General features: G+C 37.3%; 1 protein-coding gene across 4 annotated transcripts in view; it reads left to right on the top strand.

Moving 5' to 3' along the window:
• Positions 1-20,865, top strand: part of CNKSR2 (connector enhancer of kinase suppressor of Ras 2) — a 214,623-nt gene that overhangs the window by 68,372 nt on the left and 125,386 nt on the right. For all 4 annotated transcript variants that reach the window (XM_069873850.1, XM_069873859.1, XM_069873869.1 and 1 more), the window contains exons 5-6: positions 7,795-7,836; positions 19,128-19,247. In XM_069873850.1, the coding sequence (XP_069729951.1) occupies positions 7,795-7,836; positions 19,128-19,247 (162 nt within the window). The remainder of the gene's footprint in view (positions 1-7,794; positions 7,837-19,127; positions 19,248-20,865) is intronic.

The raw sequence follows: 20,865 nt of genomic DNA, 5'->3' as shown, positions 1-20,865 counted from the left end.
GTCTTTTTCTCCTTTGGATGGAACATTTTTTCCTCAATTCCAACCTCTCATTTGTTGATAGTTTCTGTGGATTTTATTTTTACCTGCCGAGAATATTGCTGCACAGGGAAATTACCCTAAAAGCTGAAATTCAATTTAGACCATGTAAGCCCTTAGATACTAGCAGGATATATAAGCAAGTCACAATGTGATTTTTAGTCAATTCTAAAATACTTGCTATGGATTCTGACCTAATACTATACCAGCTCATTTATGAAACAGCATAGGAGGAAGACATGTTACTCTCTATATGCAAATTAAGAACGAATGTGTGACCAGATCCCAATGGGAAGCAAGATGATGTCTTTTACAGAAAGGAGAGTAGAAATAATTAGAAATCAAAAATTACTTCAGAAAGACAGAAGAAAATAGCTTAGTGTAACCGCATCTCTCTTAATCCAGTGAGCAATTTTTCCCAGTAGTTGTTTGATCTGGGGGTGATTTATGTAAGTTGTGTTAAATTTTTACATAAAGCATTCTGTTACCATGGTGATGGGTGCCACTCCACACAGGCTGTTTAAATAAAATTAAGGCAATTCTTTGTACTCAGTAAGCTGAGTAACTGCTATTAGTTTGTACACAAGGGTTATGAACTAAGTGAATTGAAGGTCATTAAATATTCAGGGAAAGACTTTAGCATTTTTGTAGGTTACATAGGAAGTGTCCTTTTATGTAGCATTTATTTAATAGCTTGCATTATATTTTCACAATAGAGATTTTTTTTTTATTCCCCTTCCCTTGGTATCTTAAATGATGTGTGCTCACTTATTCTTTTTTCTCCCATCTCTGCTGGTTCTTACGCATGTCTCTGACGGGGGAGGACGGAGTGGGTTGCTGCAGTTACAGATGAGCTCTGGCTTCAGCATGGAGGGGCAGGGAATAATAATAAAGTGAGCGTGCCATAGACCCAGTGGCAAGAAACTGCAGGGTTTGAATGGAATGATTGTAGTATAAATGGGAAAGAAAGCAAATATTTCTGAACGGCAGTGGGAAGAAAATCGACAGGATTTGTGTGGGAAGTGAAGATGAGTTGAAAATGGCACCCAGGTTGTGAGCTTGTGGGACATAAGGTGGCGGAGTTGTTGACAGAGATAGGGAAGAAAAGAGGCGGGGGTGGAACAGAGTTTGGGAAGAAACGTGATTTCAGCTTTTCAGCATACTGCGTTAGGGCTGGTGGCAAATATCCAGAAGGAGATTCTGAACTGCAAGTGTGAACAGGAGGGATGAAAGATCTGTGACTCATCCACACAGAGATGATAATTAAAGCAGCATGATTTTAGGAGGCTGCTGAGCAATAGGAAAGAGGTTGCAGAAAAGGGGAGAGTTGATAATAAAGCTCCCTTGGACCGTGTCAGTTGGAAGGAGGAGGAACAGCCATAACAGGGCACCCTTTTGGAGCAGCTCAGTGGGAATAAAGCATATATTTTGGGATGTCCACTTAAAGACACGGTGTAGATTTTTAGCAATGGCTGTGTAATTTTAAAACTTTATTTTGTATGGCAGCAACCAAGGATTACCTGTGCAAGCACTGGGCTGTTGCATAGCTTAAGAGGAACTTCCTGTTGCATTTTAGGTAGTGAGACAGAAAAAAGAGGTATTTCCTCTTCCCCTCTATCTGTTCCAAACATTTGTAATCATCCAGTGGCCCCAGGGCCCACACCTTTTGTATCCAGAGTCCTGCCGGACCTCCTAAAATCAAAGATGTGGTAAAGCACCTCAGGAAATCTCTGCCTGTGTCATGCTCTTAATGCCTTGTTTGTTGCCAGAAGACAATGTTACCATCTTGCCAGCTTCTGTAGCTTCGGGAGTATTTAAGAGGGTTTTTTTGCTTCTTGCTTTGTGGAGAGGGATAAGTGGGGGAGGAGGCTGAGCAGATCTATATATGTGCTAATTTTATTATTCCGTTAGTGACCCAGACATACCTTTAAATCACAGTCTAAGCTGAATTCCCAAATATCCCTCTGTAGAACATGTTGATTAGAACACATAATTTTTCTGTATTATATTGATTAAGTTTATTGTTTCGAAACTGTCATTGTTTAATCCTGCCATCAGCTGTATTAGAGATATTTTCCATTTATTTCCTGAGTAGTGAAAGGCTAAATTAACTCCACTTATCTTACCCTTGTACCTGTTTGAAAATCATGTACCACTGTCTCAGTCCAAGAAAAGTTATGAAGGGTAATGAAGGTCCTATGAAAGCTATAAAACTTTTGCCTTCTTCATGAGTTGGCAAAGCTTTAGAATTCATTGTCACTGTTGTTGAGAACTTTTGTGAGAATCTTCAGTGATGATTCCAGTGAATCTCAGTCTTGTGGCTCACTTGCCGTAGCTGAATTGAGCTGAATTCAAACCAAATGAGCCTTGTTAGAGCAAATGACATGAATTCCCTAGAGCTAGTGACACTTGAACAGGCTCAGAGTAGGCTCCTTGAAGCCAGAACAGGTTTCTTTGATGGTGCTGAGGCTGGAGGGACTGGGAGTTATGATCTCAGCATTCTTAAGTTAATTATTTTTAATTGTTGCTAAGTAGCAAGATTGACAGACCATCCATTTGACATATACTGGTATTAAAGGCTTCAGTTACAGCTTTAATCAATTGGAGAAGCAAAGGGATTTAAAGGATGGCTTGGTGTAATTCCAGCCGATGATTATGCTGCTCGAGAGATTTTATGCCAGAGGTTCAGCAATGCATGAGAGTCTGAACCCTCTTTTAGCAATTATGTAATTCATTATTTTACAAATAGAGAACTGGAGTTACGTAGTTCAGGTCATTCCGCATGACTTCAAAATAATTGTTGCAGAAACTCTATCAGACATCTATTTTTAGGCAGTACATAAAATCTTGCCATTACCCTCTTAAAAGTAGACATGGAAGATGTGTGGGATTCTCAAGAAAGATGCATTTCCCAGGCAATTTCACTACCACTTTTAAAATTGTGTTCTTAACCTGGACTACACTTTATCAGTAAAGTACTGGTAAGACCAGTTGATACACATACATACGTAAATTGCCTTCATGTAATTTCAGTTTGACTGCTGGGGGGGGGAAAGAAAGGAAAAAACAGTGAAGAAGCTTCATCAAAAAGAGGCTTGAAGGCTGTCTAGAGAACAAGCACTCTCATGGCAAGCTGTTGTTCTTCACGAGTTGTTCCAGTTGACTACCTCTTCTAGCACCACACAGGCTGCGTTTGAGCAGTGCTACTGTCATATGAATTCACAAAGGACGTTTTGGGGGTAACACGTTACCTGAGAATCAGGAGATCTGGTTTTTGGTTTTGACAATTGTGTAACTTGCTTGTGTATAAGTTCTGCTTAGGAAATTTCCTTGCCTTGGAGGAGAAAATAGATTAGGATGACTAAATATGCATGAGCAAATAAAGCATTCTGCTAAATAAGGAAGTATAATGAAAGAAGTCCATGCCATCTCTTGAGCTCCCTGATCTAAAGATTTACTACAAATGCTTGAAACACTGCTGAAAGAAGTAAACTTATTTCTTTAATTCTCCCTTTTTTTTTCCCTTAACTATTTGTATGTATATATAATTTATTTTCTGAGCTAGCATAACTTTATTTTGAAGTTGTCATGGAGTTGACAGGAATTTCAGACTGCTAAGAAAAGTGCAGTGCAGCAGCTCCCTAGAATAGGTGGCAAAGATACAAATAGTAATAGTAGTGGTAGTAGTAGAAACAAGGATGGTATGTTTCAAGATTGTAGCCCTCAAGTACCCTGAGTGGAGAAGTGTTTGGCAGGTAATTGCAGTAGATAGTTTGACAGGGTGCTGACATGGACCTATAAGCCAGATCATACATAAGCAAAAATAGAAGTGTTTTTTTCTGAATATTATCTCATAGCTATAGGACTGGATAACAGCTTGAACTCTTTTTCCCTGTGGGATATATGAGCAATAGAATGAGTTGGCAGGTCTTCTAGATCTCACTACTTCACATTTTGAGTTTAGATTTAATCAACTTGGGTGCAAAGAAAATGACTCAAGAATAACAGAACTGCTAGTGTAATTAGCTGACCCCATTCACCACTTCTGTGACATACTAAGACAAATGTTTAAAAAGAAGTCAATAATATTGAGGGAAGAAGGAAATAAAATGGAAAAATAAATACAGTGCTTTTGGAAAACAATGTCCACAAGTATTTTAGATATGTTGCCTCAGGTGTGAATTATTCTAGCAATGCCTGGGGCAGGGTGGAGCAAGATGCGTACATTTCACAGTACTGTCACCAGTCAGCCTGTCTAATTCAGTGGATTTAAGTGTCTTTAGTAGTTGTTCCTTATGACATTATGGTAGGATCTTTGCAAATAAAACTTGTACTTTTTGTAGAAACAATGCAGAATTGTAGTTATGATGTTCTGGAAGAAATATAATGGACATCGCTCATTTAGAGTGTAGCATAGGTCTTGCTAGTCTTAAAAGTAGGTTTTAAAATTATAATGGGATTGAAAGTGCAAAAAACCCCTCTCCTTGATGGTTGTAGCTTGTTCTTGCTCCTCTTACCTTCCTCCCCTACTGCATTTTTTTTATTTTCTTACAGTTTTGGGCCTCATGGTTCCTTTTTTTATGATCTTAGCTTAGTTCCAGCTGCTTCCACAAAGGTCAGTTTTAGACATTTTTGCATGAGGCAGAGCTGGAAAGGGTCACTGTGAAAATATGAAAATATGATGTTAGTAATTAAGTTGTTCCATAATATTCCACTCTTATTTCTCTCTCTCTTTTTTTTTTTTTGTTTTGTGTATGATACTGTTCTGTTTTCTTTTCTGAAACCATTAATGGTCAATATTTGACTACATCTTCAGGCAGTATAAGATAACACAGCACTGCTTTTGTTACTGTATTAGCTATCTGCATTATTAATCTTTTAGAAAATAATGCATGTTTAGAAGATAACCTGTTTCACCTCTTTGGTTGGTTAGATAAGGTTCATATAGCCTACCTTTAGTTATAGTTTGTCAGGGAGTAAATGTGTGGAGTTCAGAGAATAAATAGGTAAAAGCAAAACATCTTCTCCTTGTTATATCTGTGTGTTTCAGTCCAGGGGTAATCACAATATTGTTTCACAAAGTGAATAGCAAATCGTTAGTATGTGTAGGAGTAAAGCTTGCTTGCAGAATTTTTGTGTGTTCCTCCTTTTCTAAAGTAGAAAAAGTTGATGTTAAACTTGCATATAATCTGTTTCTTACTTTAATTGCAATGTTTTGATACTGTGGTTAAACAGCTATTTAAGAAGATTTTTCAGGAGTAAGATATAGGCTTATAGTCTAGGTATAGAAGGAAGAGATGCTCTCCAGCTGTGGGTGGTATGCTATTAAGAATACAAATTTATTTCTAATTGCATAGTTAGCGACTCTTTTTATAGTTCTCAAGCGCTTGAAGCTCTTTTAGTTGAAATGAAATGGGTATGAAAAAGCAGTAATTGTAAATGGTAAAGGCCCCTAGTAATAAGCATTCAGCTTATCGTTCTACCTAAGGGATCTTTGAAGAGGATGGGCAAAGTTATCTTCAGTACTTGCTTATAGATAAAGCACAAAGCAGTAGAGTGACTTAAAAAATCCAAGGGGAAATAAACTGTTTACTATGAAACCTACATGTAGGTTTTGCTTTTGGGATCGTTCAGAAGCAGTCTCAGCCCTCATCTCTAGGGATGGCTGGAGGAATTTAAGCTTACTACAATGCAGGGTTCAGCTTGGTGACCTTTTCTAGGTTTCTTTGAATCCTAGACTTCAGGGCTGCTCTGGGCTATGCCAGCATGGATCTTTGCATTCCTCCACATTTCCCTGAGTTAATGCCTGAGTTTTGCTTAGTTGGATGTCATTCATGTATGGAAAAAGTATATTTTGGAATTATTTTTTTTTTTTACCTAAGCATTGCATTTGTTCTTCTCCAGTTTTTCTGACTTTTATGGCTTACTGAACTGTTAATTTTGCTCTTGCCTGAATAAAAAGATGTAGCATCAACAGTCAGCTGTCTGCTTTGTGATGAACATATTTAGCAATTCCTCTTCCCAGACCCTGGATTTGTAGGGAATTGTGTGTAGCGAAGAGGATCTAAGGGTGAGGCCATCTGCCCCTATACATAGACTGGATGCCTGAGAAGTTTTCCACTTGCTTTACTGCCTTTTTGTTGATTCAGAATTTATTTATTTTTTTTTAAATAAGCCTTTGTTTTCTCAGTAATAAGCATGTTTCTTTAGCTTCCTTCATGATTGTGTGGAAGACTTTAATTTCAAGCATGTAGCAGTGTTTCTTGGTTGTAATAAATCTCTACAGTATTTAAGAACCCAGAATCCTTCATCCTTTTGTAGTGAAACTTCTCAAACAGTATCTTCTTTAAGCTGAATGTTTGAACTTAATACTAAGATCTTCCTATTACAAACTAAATAATTATGTCTGCTTAAAAACACTTTGTTCTTTCTTCAGTATGAAAGTTGCAGTCCCTTCCTGCTACTTTTGAAAAGTGGTTCATAAGAAACCATGCAGAACATAGATGTATTGAGATTCAAAATGTGACATGCCATCCCACATATAACAATGAAATGTGTGTTTTGCTTCTAAGATTGCAAATACTTAATTGATGTTGCATATAATTAAACATGTTAGATTTTCTTTCTGGCTGTATTACTGACAAATGTTTCCTGAATGCCAGCAGCTGTTATTAGGAAAATACTTCCTGATCAACCTGCTGCTTCTGCATGGGTTGCTTTATATAAAGCTTAGGAACACATTGGCTTTTCTTGCCTGAGTAACAGTAGAAGCATTTCATAGATTATAGGTTCATCTTTTTCAAAACAATTGCAAATAACAAAGTTGTTTTTCAACCAGGGTAAACTTAATTTAAAAGTGCGACTTAAAACATGAAAACTTAGTCACATTTTTCATGTGGGTTATTAGGTAGGATATAAAGCATCTGCTCTAAACAGAGCTTGCGCTAATTACCATAAAGCTACAGCATCTAATGAACTTGGAAAAGAGTGCTTGTTTCACCAGTGTTCGTTGTATTTCATGTGCTCTGTGCTTTACTAATTCCATTTTGCTATATCCACTGAGATTTTGGGCTGTCAAAAAAACTCTTACAGCCCCTAGCCTCCCATCTATTAGTCTTACTTATAGAAGCTGCCTTACATACTGCACAAGGTGACAACAATGTACATGCAGTCCTCAGCAGGATATATGTTGCTCCGACTCAAGTTTCAAGTTTCCTGTGTGTTTTGTATTCTGCATTAGTCTTCCCTCCCATTACATGGAGTGTTATGAACAACCAGTGGTTACCTTTTCTCATTTTCCTCCTCTTCTTGGCAGGGTGTATGAATGCCTAAGTTCAGCTCAGCTCAGCAGGAATTGTTCAGCTTAGTTTACTTTCCAAGTTATTTAAGGCTGCTGCTGGTACCTTTTTTTTGTCCATGGTCAGGGACTGCTAGTTGAAGTCACTTGTCTGGCGTACATGTGAGTATCTGGTATGCGCTAAAAGGATGTCAAGTGGAAGAATATCATTATCTGCCTCAAGGAAGGAAGCCACCCAGCTAGTAAACGGATATAAATGGTCACCAGTATTTCCTTTCTGTGGTGACCTCATGGTTTGGTTACATGAATCTCTCAATTCTGTTTGAGACTTTGAGATTTTTTTATTTATTTTTTTACATCCTAAAGACTTTTCAATTCAGTTTAAAATTCTTTAAGGATAAATCTAGGACTGGTGAATGATTGGATCAATTTAACTTACCTTTTCTGCTTTACTTTTTCAGGATTGCACAGTATATGAAACAGAGAACAAAATTCTTCATGTGGTGAGTAGCATTTGGATTTCTATTAATAAATAAACTTGTATAGACTACATAGAATTATAGATCTGTGGCATTTTTTGCTTTCTATATGCAGTGTCAGTGTGACAGTGAACTTTTGTGGGTATGAATATATGGAACTAATTGTGAACAGGTAATGAGGTTATGAAAGCTGAATTTGGCATATGAGAAGCCAGGAACTTTGCAAGGGTTTATGTTGGTCTGGCTGAGGCCCATCTGTTGTTTGTAAATCATGGTCAGAAGAATGATTTTGAAAAATGGCTTTTTTTTGAGAGAGAGAGCTGGTTGCTAGGCTTCAATGAAATCATATATATATTTGTTAGTGATGTGTTTTAATTTATACAACTTTATTCCTCATAGGAACATGGAGCTAGCCTAGTGATAGGAAAATTAATGCACTTCTCTGCTTTTGAATTCTCAGCATAAATATAATGGTCTGTTCCCAGAATCTGTAGTACAATTGATAATAAATAAAGCAGATGAAAGTCATCAGAACACAGGATGAATTTGAAAGGCTGATGCTTTGGTGGATGGGGAGTCAAAAGCTCAATTAAACTGTCTGAAAACTGCACCTAAATTTTAGATATTAAATTGCATTTCATGTTTTGGCTGTAATTTAGCAAGTATTAAGTTAACCCGGAGCTTGTTTCTAAAAGTTAGTTATGAAGATAGTATTAGTCTTATTAAGAGTTAGTAATGAATTGGTTTAATTTATTCACTGTATTTCAGATTTAGGTAGGTTTTGATGTCTTGTATTATTACTGGAGATTAAGCAAGAAAATACTGCATTTCTTAAGAGATAAGCTTCCCAGTAAATTTTGCCTTATTTTTTTTTTCCCCAGTCCTAAAATATCAGTTGCTTGGCAGTCTGAATTCTATAGGCTCTTGATGGTTTGATTTCACAGTAGAATAAAATATCTTCTCATTTTCAAGTTTCACTGACTTTTTCCCCATGGGACAAAGAATTAGTAATTTTACTGAGGCTGACATCATCATCTTTGCTAGGCTGGTCTCTGCAATCTTTTAAGTAATTAAGTTTTTAATTGCCTAATCTTTGCAAAAGTTGAAGTGTTATGCATTTGAAATCATTATATGTAGCCTGGCTTTCAATACGTGCTTGTTTTCTGCTATGAGAGCCAAGAATTCTGACATGTGTTATGTACAATATATATCTTCTACAAATTAGCAAAAAGGATTGCAAAGGGATCTAGCAGTGTTTAGAATCAATGAAGCATCAGTTAATATAGTCTTCAACAGAAAATTCTGAGGACACTGAGAGGGATTTGTTTAGGATAAGTAAGTGCACAATTTTGAGACAGGTTTCAGAAGTTGTATTATCTTGCTTCATTCAAACCCACATAGACTTATTTCCTTAAGCCACAGTAACTTCATTGTGGTAACAGGTAGACATGGAGAGCTTAATTAGCTTCTATGATTAGTGCTTAAGCTTGCAAGGAAACATGAACAGTTGAATGCTTAACTGAAGCCTAGGGTTAAAATTTACTATATGCAACTTGGATAATTTCTGAGCATGTTGCGTTTGAGCTGATGGATGAGATTTCATGGGGCAAAAGTTGACCAAAAGGAAAGAGAACAATCTGTGATTGAGTAATTAAAAGATGGTACTTGAAATCATATTTTGAATATGTAAGGCAATATTTTACAAGTGCAGCTGAAGAGGATGGTAATTGAATTTGAATTGAAAGTAGTCAATTCCCTTTAACTCCTCTCCTTGGATGACAGAAAAAGTTGTAGCTTTAGGCCATTAGGCAATTTAGTGAAGAACAATCTAACAGGTAGATTAAAAGAGGAGGGGAAAAGTCTTAAGATCTCAAGATCTTGAGAGGGTGCATGGTATTTTTATGCTGCTGGCAAAGGATGGATTGTGTTAGATACGTTACCATGAATGCATGAGTACAAACTAGAGGGGGTTAAGAATTTAAATCTCCAGTTGTATACTGTGTATCCAGTAAATGTAGAGGGGAAATTTGAAAAGAAGGTTCTCCGATATAAAAAGACTAGTAGTAAATTTTGGTAAATGTGCATCAAATCTTGAATGAGAAATGCAGACTATGAAGGATTGTGAGGAGAGGACATGTACACAGATATTATGTAGAGAGAGAGTAAATTCTCTTCTTAAACTCAAAGACCAAACTATTGCAAGTCCATTTTCTGTGTACATTTCCCATCTGCAACCCCTGCAAATCCCTGGAGGTAACAGAAGTGATGTCTGGCCAGCACCACATCCAGCTGCCTTTAAATGATCAGATACCAACAGATGGCTGTGTTCTCTGCAGTGGCTTAGAGAGGAAATTTAATTCAAAATTGTGTGCTTACCCTGTATGATTTCACATACCACGTTCTCTTTGTGACACAAGGAAATAAGGTTCCTTACAAAAGTAAAAGGCAGTGACTTAAAACTAATAAGCAATTCATGCAATTAGCCTAAGGAAATCCTTGTTGTGAGGTATTGTTCCTGCTAAGGATTGAAGTAAAATTTTAAGAGATCCTTCTTACATAAATAAAAAAGAACTACAGCTATGGAAATGAAGATAAATGACAGTTACAGAATCATAGAATCACTAGGTTGGAAAGGACCCACTGGATCATCGAGTCCAACCATTCCCATCAATCACAAACCATGTCCCTGAGCACCTTATCCACCCGTCCTTTAAACACCTTCAGGGAAGGTGACTCAACCACCTCCTTAGGCAGCCTGTTCCAGTGACCAGTGACCCTTTCCGTGAAATTTTTTTTCCTGCTATCAAGCCTGAACCTCCCCTGGCAGAGCTTGAGGTCATTCCCACTTGTCCTGTCCCCTGTCACTTGGGAGAAGAGGCCAGCACCCTCCTCTCTACAACCTCCTTTCAGGTAGTCTCCCCTCAGCCTCCTCTTCTCCAGGCTAAACACCCCCAGCTCTCTCAGCCGTTCCTCATAAGGCCTGTTCTCCAGCCCCTTCACCAGCTTTGTTGCTCTTCTCTGGACTCGCTCCAGAGCCTCAACATCCTTCTTGTGGTAAGGGGCCCAGAACTGAACACAGGATGTGAGGTGCAGTCTCACCAGTGCCGAGTACAGAGGGAGAATAACCTCCCTGGACCTGCTGGTCACGCCGTTTCTGATACAAGCCAGGATGCCATTGGCCTTCTTGGCCACCTGGGCACACTGCTAGCTCATGTTCAGATGGCTGCCAACCAACACCCCCAGGTCCTTCTCTTCCAGGCAGCTTTCTAGACAGACTTCTCTTAGTCTGTAGCACTGTTGTGGGTTGCTGTGCCCCAAGTGCAGGAGTATGTGCTCTTATTCTTTAGAACACCAAGAAATTTTCCAGCTTAGGAGCAGATCGTTGTATCAAAGTAGCTGATTTTTGTCCACGTTACCTATTGGTGGGCCAGTGGTTTACTTCAGGTTGAACTTGTGTTCTGGGTTGAACATTTCCCATGTTCACATGGCTCAAAGTGTCACTTTGGACTCCTGCACCGTGGTTCAGGGGCTGGAGCTCTGTAAGCGCCCATCTCCTGTGGGGATGTTGCCCCGTTCCCCGTGGAGCAAGCCTGCTTTTTGCCAACTCGGGAGTCAAAGAGGGTGTGTGGACGCAGATGAGGCATGTGAGGCCACTCTACTGCTATTGAAGTTCATACATGGATACCCCCAAAATTAACCCATCACTGAGACTTCATGCTTTCCTCTAAAGCATAGTGGAGTAAACAACATCCTTCACCAAAGGGAAGATTCTCAATTAAATGAGTGATTGGTTTGCTTTAATTAGGTAGGGCCAAAAAATATTTAATGTGCTTATATTATAATGGAAGTTATTTCTTTTGAAAAATCAAATGAATACCCTCTTTTTTTTCAGGGAAGGCAGTGTGGGTGTTCACGTGGAGAGACTGCTGAATTACCTTGTCCATAGATAGTGTGTTTTTATGTTAATAAACTTGTTCTGATGTTAGATTTTTAGATATCACTGATATGTTTAAGAAACGGTATTCTGTGGAGACGGGATTGTATAGCTTCAGCTTATATTCAAGAAAGAAGTATTTTTGTTTTCTACAAGCAATTAAAGTTTCAAGTGCTATATAAAACAATTGATTGTCACTCAATATTAGGTTAAGTAATAAACTAATCAGTGTTATTCAACTAAAGAAATAAAATTTATCTAAAGGAAAAAGGCCTTGTGGAAAACTGATGAAATTTTAAGAAGAAATTATCTACTTCAACTTCTTTAATTCTTCTAAATGGAGTTGCAAAATGCCTGGGAACAAAATATCTGTCCTATAATTTTCTGTCCTAGATTTGCAGGTATATTGAAACAATCATTTGAAAGAGAACAATATTTCTTAAAGCTTTTTTGCTGTGAATTTGTTCACAGAACCACTTGCCCTCTGTGAGATAAGAAGCATAAAACTATGTAGGAATAATGTATTGGGGTTTTGCTTATTAAGTTGTTGATGCTTCTGAAATCTTCATGCCTACAGAAAAATGCTTGATATTTCTGCCACTTCATTTCTCTGTGTGTTTATTCTGGGTTACCTTTTGCTCAGGAAGCGATGTAATACAGAAATAATTAAATAAGAATAATTGTAATAATTTATGAATATAAGCAGCAAGTAAAAATCGACAGAAAATCATACCAACGGAAGTAGATGGTGGTAGAAAATCTTCACTTAAGAACAGATTTTAAAATAGAGTGGACCTAAATGTGAAAGGATAAGTGTGATGCTTGCTTCAGAACTGGAAATTAGTATGCTCTTGCTAGGTTATATTTAGAATCTCTATATTGATTTAACTTGAGGTGGTAAAATGTACTGAAAACTGTGCAGCTTAAAATGGAATCAGTTCTGCTTATTTGGGGAGTTAGAAGTTAATCACTGCAAAAGTCTGAATGGAGCTTTAAAATCTTTGAAGAATAATTCATTGATTCTATCCAGCTGTTCAAGGCTGTATACAATGGAAATATCTAGTTCATATTAATCTATGTGAAGCAGCAGAGTATTAAAGAGAGCAAAGCAAGAAGGACTAATTATAGAAAGCAGAAGCCAGGCTCCAGTCAGATTAATAGTACATTTTAACTGAATTCTCTTTTTAGCTTAAAAAAATAGAATATTTTCCTCAGGAATCTCACTTTCTTAAAATAATGTTGCTTCTCCTGAAAAAAAAAATAGTTTTATTGAGTTGGAAAACCATTGAAAGTAGAACCACAGAGTGAAATTAATATCCAGACATTTTTAAACAAATGAGCTATTTAAATTGAAAAAAGGAGTTACAAAATTGAATAAGAAAAGAACAAGTAATGGATCAGAATGTTCTCTTTTTACTATGAGCCTTGCAGAAACCACAGTGATAATAATTCACTCCTCTATTTGAATATTTTTTATTGAACTCTAATCGACTAAAATCTCATTGCCAAAGGTATAATTTTGATGGTGTTATTAAAGAAAAAAAAGGAAAGTAACCACCTGCTTCCTTTCAATACTTGATACCTTGCGAAGTGGGCCCAGCAGACTTTGCTCTAATAGAAGCCTCTTCTTTTTTTGCATCCAAAATTAGATTTAGTTTACTGTTTAAATTCCATATATACAGAAATGCAAGTCCAGGCACAGCTGGATCTAAGACTGCCAGAATTACCAATGTATTCCCTACAGTACAATTAATGTTTTGGACTAAATTTAATTGATAAGTAATTATTTGGTTTAGCATAATATAACTAGTTAGATTTCATCGTGAATGCTCATGTAGCAAGTTGCTTTGTCTCAGTCAGTTTAACTAATACAGCTTGGGTGTTTTTCAAACAGATTAAACTTAACATTGACAAGACATTGTTTCCTTACTTTTAGCCCTGAATGTCTCTGTGTCCTGTTGGCATCCTATTTCTCTCTCAAATGACATCGGTGGGGAAGTTTACAGGAGAGGCTGGTGCTTTTCCTGCCCTCAGCCCTGAAAATGTGTTTAAGGCAGGATGCTTCGATAATGGAAATACTTGTCAAATAGATTTAGGCTTGGACACTAGCCTGGGTAAAATTAAGGACAGGAACAAACACAAGTTTGTTTGCTTGGCCAGAATTGCTTTGTGGCCTTAGAGTTGCCTGAATCGAACAGATAACAGATGAGCACTTGGAGGAAAGGCCATGCTTGTGGAGGCATCTGAAGATAGCCATGTTTCTAAGTATTTCTACTCTGCTGCAGAACACAAAACATTTTCCTAGCACAAATTGCAGTACCTACAGAGAATCAGAACAGATGCAAATCTAATTTAGTCACCTTTAAGTCCTCACCCCCCTGGCTGCAAGGAGGAGCAATTGTGGAAATTCTACTAGAGACTCGTACACTACAATCGAAAAATACTGGTAGAAACTAAGCTTTAGCTTTCATTCTGCATGCTCTGGAGTGTAGACAGTTGTCTTCTGAGTGAAAGAAAATGTTTCTCCTTTAATTTCTACCAAACAACTAGATACTGTGTAGTGATATTTTTCATCCTCCTATGAATAATTTAGCTTTGCAGATAAAGACTGGTGTAGCTTCAATCTGCAATTATAAGTTTGTCACTGAATAGAGAGGGGAATTTATTACTCAAGTGCAGTGATCAGTTGTTGCAAAAAAGAACTGAACTCATTGCTCTAAGGCTTAAAGTGAGAAGAGGGACTGTGTGACAAAAAGAGAAAATGTAGTCATCTGTTGGTTTCGCTCAGTTAATCTTTTGTAACTTGTTGGGGTTTTGTTTTGGTTTTTTTTTTTGACCTAGCCAAATCCTTTTCCTTTATTCAGATAACTTGCACACTGATAGCTGAGTGCAGCTTCAGAAAGGCCACGCATTTTTAATGCCTGCTAATTTTTGTGGAGCAGTTGGATTCTCATTTTCCAGTGTGTCTTACTGTAGCTAGTGCTGCATTGCAGCGGGGAATCAACAGTTACAAAAGGTAAAGGATCCTGATCCTATTAACAATGTTTTCATAAACAGAAATGTAGTTTTGCACAGTAACAAAAGGTAACTACCGTTTGAGAAAAAAGACAGTTATACTGTCATGCGATGTTAGTGAAACTAAAATACACGGCTATCATACAGCTTATCCTGAATAGTTATGCTGAAAACAGAATGCATTCATAAACCATTTGGAACCAAGTGAGTGCCAAAAGTGCAGTGTTTTTGTGCTTTTCTATTCTACTCAATTGAGTATCCTCTGTGCGACATATTACATCAGTCCATTATTTTCCATCAAATAAAATAATAATTTTTAAATGCTTTATTAATAAATAATAAAAATGTAATAATGGTTCAATTGCATTTCTCAGACCTACATGATTTGTCAAATTTGGTTTGCATCTGCCAGGGTGAAAGCTCCAGTGAAGTCTGGAGAGCTTAGGAGAAATTTAGTCAAGCTGGTAATAAAGTAGCATCGAACATAACTTTAGATTTAGATAGGGTTGTTGTTTGAATGAATATGGAATGAACATGATAAACCACAGTGTGAACTGTTTAGGAAGAGGAATATAGAGAAGTCAAAGGAGGTTTTGTTGGGAACTTAGTAAACACTGTAGCATGTTGCCTGCATTACATTAATGCTGTTCCTGTGCCATGTGGCAGTACTTTTGCCGTAGAAAGTCCTGATCCACTGAATAGGTCCAAGGCCTTTTACCATAAAGAGGCCTAATGGGGAGGTCCTGGCTCTGGGAATTCAGAATTCATAAAAAGTTGCCTTTCACGCAAGCCCAACAGACATTTATCCTACTTAAAATCAGACTCTCTAATCAAGGAGTTTTTAGAGTTATTTAAATGTATCATAGTTAGGGAGGCTTGTAAGATTCTGTAAGTATTCTAACAGAAACAGGCTTCTTACACTTTCAGAAGAAAACTAAAGGAGTTGTTGGGTATTTTCTAGTAGCAGCTGAAAGTTTTGGAAGATTGGGGCAGAACCCAGACCTGTGTTCTAAAAAAATTGCTTTTTTTTCTCAAGGTCTTGAAATTATGCTGGAATAGGAAAAATGTAATCAAATACTTAGTATTCTGAAATTATATGAGCAGTTTAATTAAAAACAAATTAGCTAGTAATTTTTGTGGAAGCCAGGCAATGTGAATATGCTAGTTTGCTATGCAGTAGCAGTGAGCCTTAAACTCCAAATCCTCCTACAGCAAACATCCTTTCCCCTCGAAAGGAATAAAGTCCCCACAAGCAGAGCAAAACTTAGTTTAATGAAATGAGTTTGCTGGGCAGAACTGTTCCATAATTATTAAGTAGATGATGTTGTGATTACGTCTCATTACCCAGAGTAACTGTTTCTTGGGAAACTCTCTTTATAGGTGCAGTTAGTTCATGGCATTTTGTCTTACTGAATCACTAAGGTTTGCTGTTGTTTCTAATTCTGTTTGTCAGAAAATGTGAGAAGTAATGAAAGAACTAACTTTTTCAGTTTTCCATACCTTCTGTTTTCTTTTGGTGTTTCAAATTACCTCTGGTACTAATACATAGTAATAAACCTGGTAACATTTAATGGAGCTTTAGAAGTTCTCTGTCTTCGGCTTCCATCTTCACTCTGGTCAGATCCAGGTATTCATGAAGTAGAAAAGGCATAATCGTGCAGCAGAATTTTGCCCCTAAATCTCTTTTTTTTTTTTAGGAAGACAGTTATGTATGCATCCCCACATGCTGAATAAATTTGAAGCCTTACTCTGAAAGAGCATCGTGTAATCTTATGATCATCTCTAGGGACTTCACTGCTATTCATTTGTTGTGCTTAGAATGGGCACAGTATCGTGCTGTTGGGCAGTGATATGAATATCTAAGATGGAAAGAAAGCCACAAGGCCCAAGAGACAATAATCTTTCAGAAATGCATAGAAGCACATGGCAGATTTTTTTTATCATGGTAACTTGTTGATTTGGCATCCGTTACTCCCAGAGCTCCCTGTAGGTAATATTCACATCCCCTTGTTTTAGGACTGCAACCAATATAACCATATTGGGATGCTGATCTCCATGGACTTACTGTATAGCCTGTCCGTACCCTCTCGGCAAGGCAGAGGCAGAGCAGCGGCTCCAGGGAGCTGTTTAACACCTCTCAGCTTAGTCTTCTGTTCCAGGCCTCATCCTGGTCTTGTCTCACTCCTTTCCTCATAATCTGTTGAGGCAGCCAAGGACTTTATTTTGAGCAAGGAGCCAAGCCTGTGAACTTGAAATGTCATACTTTGTGTTAGGTGGTAGGAACACTATTTTTCTCTGTGTTTAGGCATCTCTCTGCCATGCAACAGTTGGTAATAGGAGAAAAAAAAAAATCATACATTAATTCTAAATAGACATTACGCTGAAGCTGCTCAGGACCTTATGAAAAACCTAGTTTCAGAAGACATTAAGAGGAAGAATAGATGAGTGAATAAATGGCAAAAGGTATGTGAAAAATTCAGTTTTCGTTATCAGAGACAATTTATAATGTAGGTGTCTTCACTTTACTGGCAAAGAGCTGAGCATTCTGTAGGTTTCTAAAAGTAATTTTTCAGTAATTTTCAATGTATTTATTAGAGAGGTGAAGATAAAAATAACATGCCAGCATTTTATTAAAAAGCCCTAACAAACAGGAAATCTCAGCTTTCATTTTCATTATGAAATTTTATATCATTTTTTCCTTTTTAAAATGTCAGCTCAAGGGAATTTTTGTGTATCCAAAAAGCCATAAAACCCGTAATTTTGCAATTAATTTCCTTTTATCTCTTTTTCATTGCTTCCCAATTCAGGTAAAGCACAAAGCATTCTTAACACTTTTTAAAAAATATTTCTTGATTTCTTTTTTCAGTAATGATTCTGTATCATTGATGAAATATATTAAATGTACTAATATCTGTACCTTGACTTTAATTAAATGATTTTTCATCAGGAAATACAGATAAAGTAGAAGGGATAGTTGCATGTGTATGTGTCTATGCTTGAAGGCAATATCTCTGGAATAAGGTCATGTTGGTAATATACATTTTCTTATAATTTGCATTCGATTCTTATTTATTTTTTCATTCTAAAACATTATTGCACAATGAGATAAACCATCTACATACTAACAAAAACTTTCAACTGTTTGTAAATAACTTAAAGAGGAGAAATCCCAAAGTAATGGTCTGTAACAGATTTGAGATTTTGTTGTCACTGGATTTTTTGTTGCTTTTATCACTTAGCTTTTTTTTGCTTTCCCTCTTACGTAAGATGTCTGTAGTTTGGCATTTGGAGTTATAATGGTGATTTGACAAAAGCGTTATATCCAATTTTCTAGAGCATTGTTGTAGATGTATTTTACTCTTAGAAGTATGCTTTGCAGTCTTGGAAGAGTGGTTGGTGCTGCAGTCGTGTGCAGTTGTGTTTCAGTCATTTGAGGGGACTGGTTAGCTTTAATCTTTTGAATTTTAGAGCAGTTAAGCTGGTCCTTAATTGCTTTTGGAGGTACCCACAGTCATGGAACCAGAAGAAAGTCCTAATCCCTGAATTTGCTGACAAAACTTGCATTTGGAAACCTGAACTGAGAAATCGGTTTTATATGCTGAAAGGGGACTCCCGGAAGACATTGAAACTCTCAAAAAATCACTGGCTTATAGAAATATGAGAGAATGAGAGGAAAAAAATCAGCTTCCTTGACTCTAAGATGAGCAGATATACAGTACCCATTTCACAGGCTCAGCCTTTTTAGAAACTTTTTTTATTTCTATCTCGCTGCAAAGAGGCTGCCAAGGATAACAGGTTTAAGAATTATCCCATTGTAAAGTGGTTATTTGTTGTAATCTTCATGCCTGCAATAGTAAATCATACTTGGCAGCAGTAGAACATGAGAAACTCGGTCCAAAGTCAATTAGCCTGTTTTATGAGTATAGAATAAACTTCAGACTTAATGAGAGTTATTTGCCATAGTTAAATGACTGGTTTTCATCTGTGCTGAATATCCGCATGGAAATGAGTGAGGTTTTGAGGCACTTAATGTCCTTGTAGAAGGTTTGGGCAGAGTGGATTTGGAGCTTACCGCATGCTCCATGCGTGCCTGAGCACAGCTCAGAGTCAGGGCGCCTAACCCTAAGAGCGTGTGGGAGAAGCTCATGCAGTCCCCATTTCTCTCTACTCAGATGCAAAAGTATTTGCCTCTTGTTCTTCCCTGGTCTGACACTGTCAGTTTGGAGTCATCACAAAAAACAGATTTTGTACTGTGCTACTGACTGATGTCTCTCCCCTTCCCCCTTCTTTCCCTCTGACTTGTAAATTCAGCAATGTGATTGAATATGCTTATTGTGACATTTTCTTTTGTTTTTTTTCTTCATAGTGTAAAACTCTCTCTGGCGTCTGTGATCACATTATCTCGCTCTCTTCCGATCCACTGGTTTCTCAGTCTGCTCACCTTGAAGTGATCCAGCTTACAAACATCAAGCCAAGTGAAGGGCTGGTAAGAAGTACGCAGTTAATCAAACCCGTCATCCAGGATGAGAAAATGAATTTTTAAAAATAAGTTGTGTGTATGGAAAGGAGCGGGACTTCTTAGCCTTTTTTATTTTAAAGTCTGAAAATAGTTTGATTTCTCATGCTAGTTTGGTTTCTCATGCATCTGGGCCAACAGGGAAGTATTTTGTAAGGCTGAGTGATGTATGCAAAGAGTTTAGTGAATGGGAAGAAGTGAGCGAATAAGTTCTTGCCATTTATACCAGCTTCTGAAAAATGGTTCAGATTGTTCTAGGATCTTGAAGGGTGAAGGGATTTAAATTACTAAGATCGACTCAACTAAGAAGTTTGCGTGGGCTTATGCACAAAACCTGTCAAATTCTGGAATGTGCTTCATAGTATCTCTGGGATATAAAGCAATTTTATAAGTTATTCAAGGACTCTAAAGCACTGCTGAGAAGTAGCTTATTGAATTTTAAAGGCTTAGTGCAGCCATCCCATGTTTGTTGTTCAAGAGTTGACCAACGATCTTTTATTTACTCAAGTATCCAACAGCCACTGCACGGAAAAAACCCAGCACTAATAACAATTACAGCCCTACAACTTTACATCACTAATAATATCACTTCCCACAATCCTTGTAGGTAGTAGAAGGTGGTCAGAATACAGTTAACCATTTTTTGCTTAATGAAATAGCTTTTGCAACTTCTGACCAAGTTTATTCTCATTCTGTTTTCTCGAATAAGAAGGACTACTGCTGTCCTCTATGTAGTAGGTTTTTGAAGTTCTTTTGATGGTGTAGTTTTGAAGAGTATTTTGGTTTATGGATTGGTTGTTGTTGGGTGTTGGGTTTTCGGTTTTTTTTTTTGTCAGATTTGATATGCTGAGGTATTTAGAGCAATTATACACTAAATTACTTTTCTACTCTTTCTGCAAATCACAATTAAAATATGAGGAAAAGAAAGAGGCGTTTGGATGAGAAAATATCCTTTGTCCGCTGTTTGTTTTCCCTTCCTCTACTGGCTTTCTTTTTTTATCTCTAAATCCATTTCAAACTAGTCCTCCAGGATTTCAGCTCTTCATGGATTCTCTTCTCATTCTTTCTCCTGTAACTTTCTCTTCCACTAGCTCACTGCAGTCAGCAGTCTTCTGCTGTAATGAAAAAATGTTCTTTCCCCTTTCTCTCAACCACCTTTTTTGGAGTTCTGTCCATTTTCATCTGAGCTCTTTATTTGCCTTTCTGTCTTGTGACTGTTATTCATTTTTCCCTTGTTTGAGTCTTTCTGTAGGTTGGTGTTGACCCTCAGTGACTGAAAAATGTTGAGCGTTAGTTTTGTTAGTAAGAATGTGTTTTGTGGGTCTGTTCCTGCTGGGTTGCTGATGGGGTAGAGAGTCTCTTCTCCCTCTGTGCCTCTTTTTTATACCCTCTGTCTGTCTTGTCTGTTTAAGCTGGAAGCTCTTATGGCAAGGTTTTTCTTTTAGTACTATTTGTGAACCAGCTGAACAGGGTCTTTATACTGACTGAGGACTAACATGTCATAGTCATAAAAATTATTGTATGTATTTTTTTGAAAACGGAAAATACTGACTTTGCAGTATACAAGCCTTAGAAGGATACAATGCTA

This window comes from Phaenicophaeus curvirostris, chromosome 1 (genome assembly GCF_032191515.1).
Source record: "Phaenicophaeus curvirostris isolate KB17595 chromosome 1, BPBGC_Pcur_1.0, whole genome shotgun sequence".
In the NCBI taxonomy this organism is placed as follows: domain Eukaryota; kingdom Metazoa; phylum Chordata; class Aves; order Cuculiformes; family Cuculidae; genus Phaenicophaeus; species Phaenicophaeus curvirostris.
The sequence above is the reverse complement of the archived record's forward strand: the minus strand, read 5'-3'. Positions and strand labels throughout refer to the sequence as shown.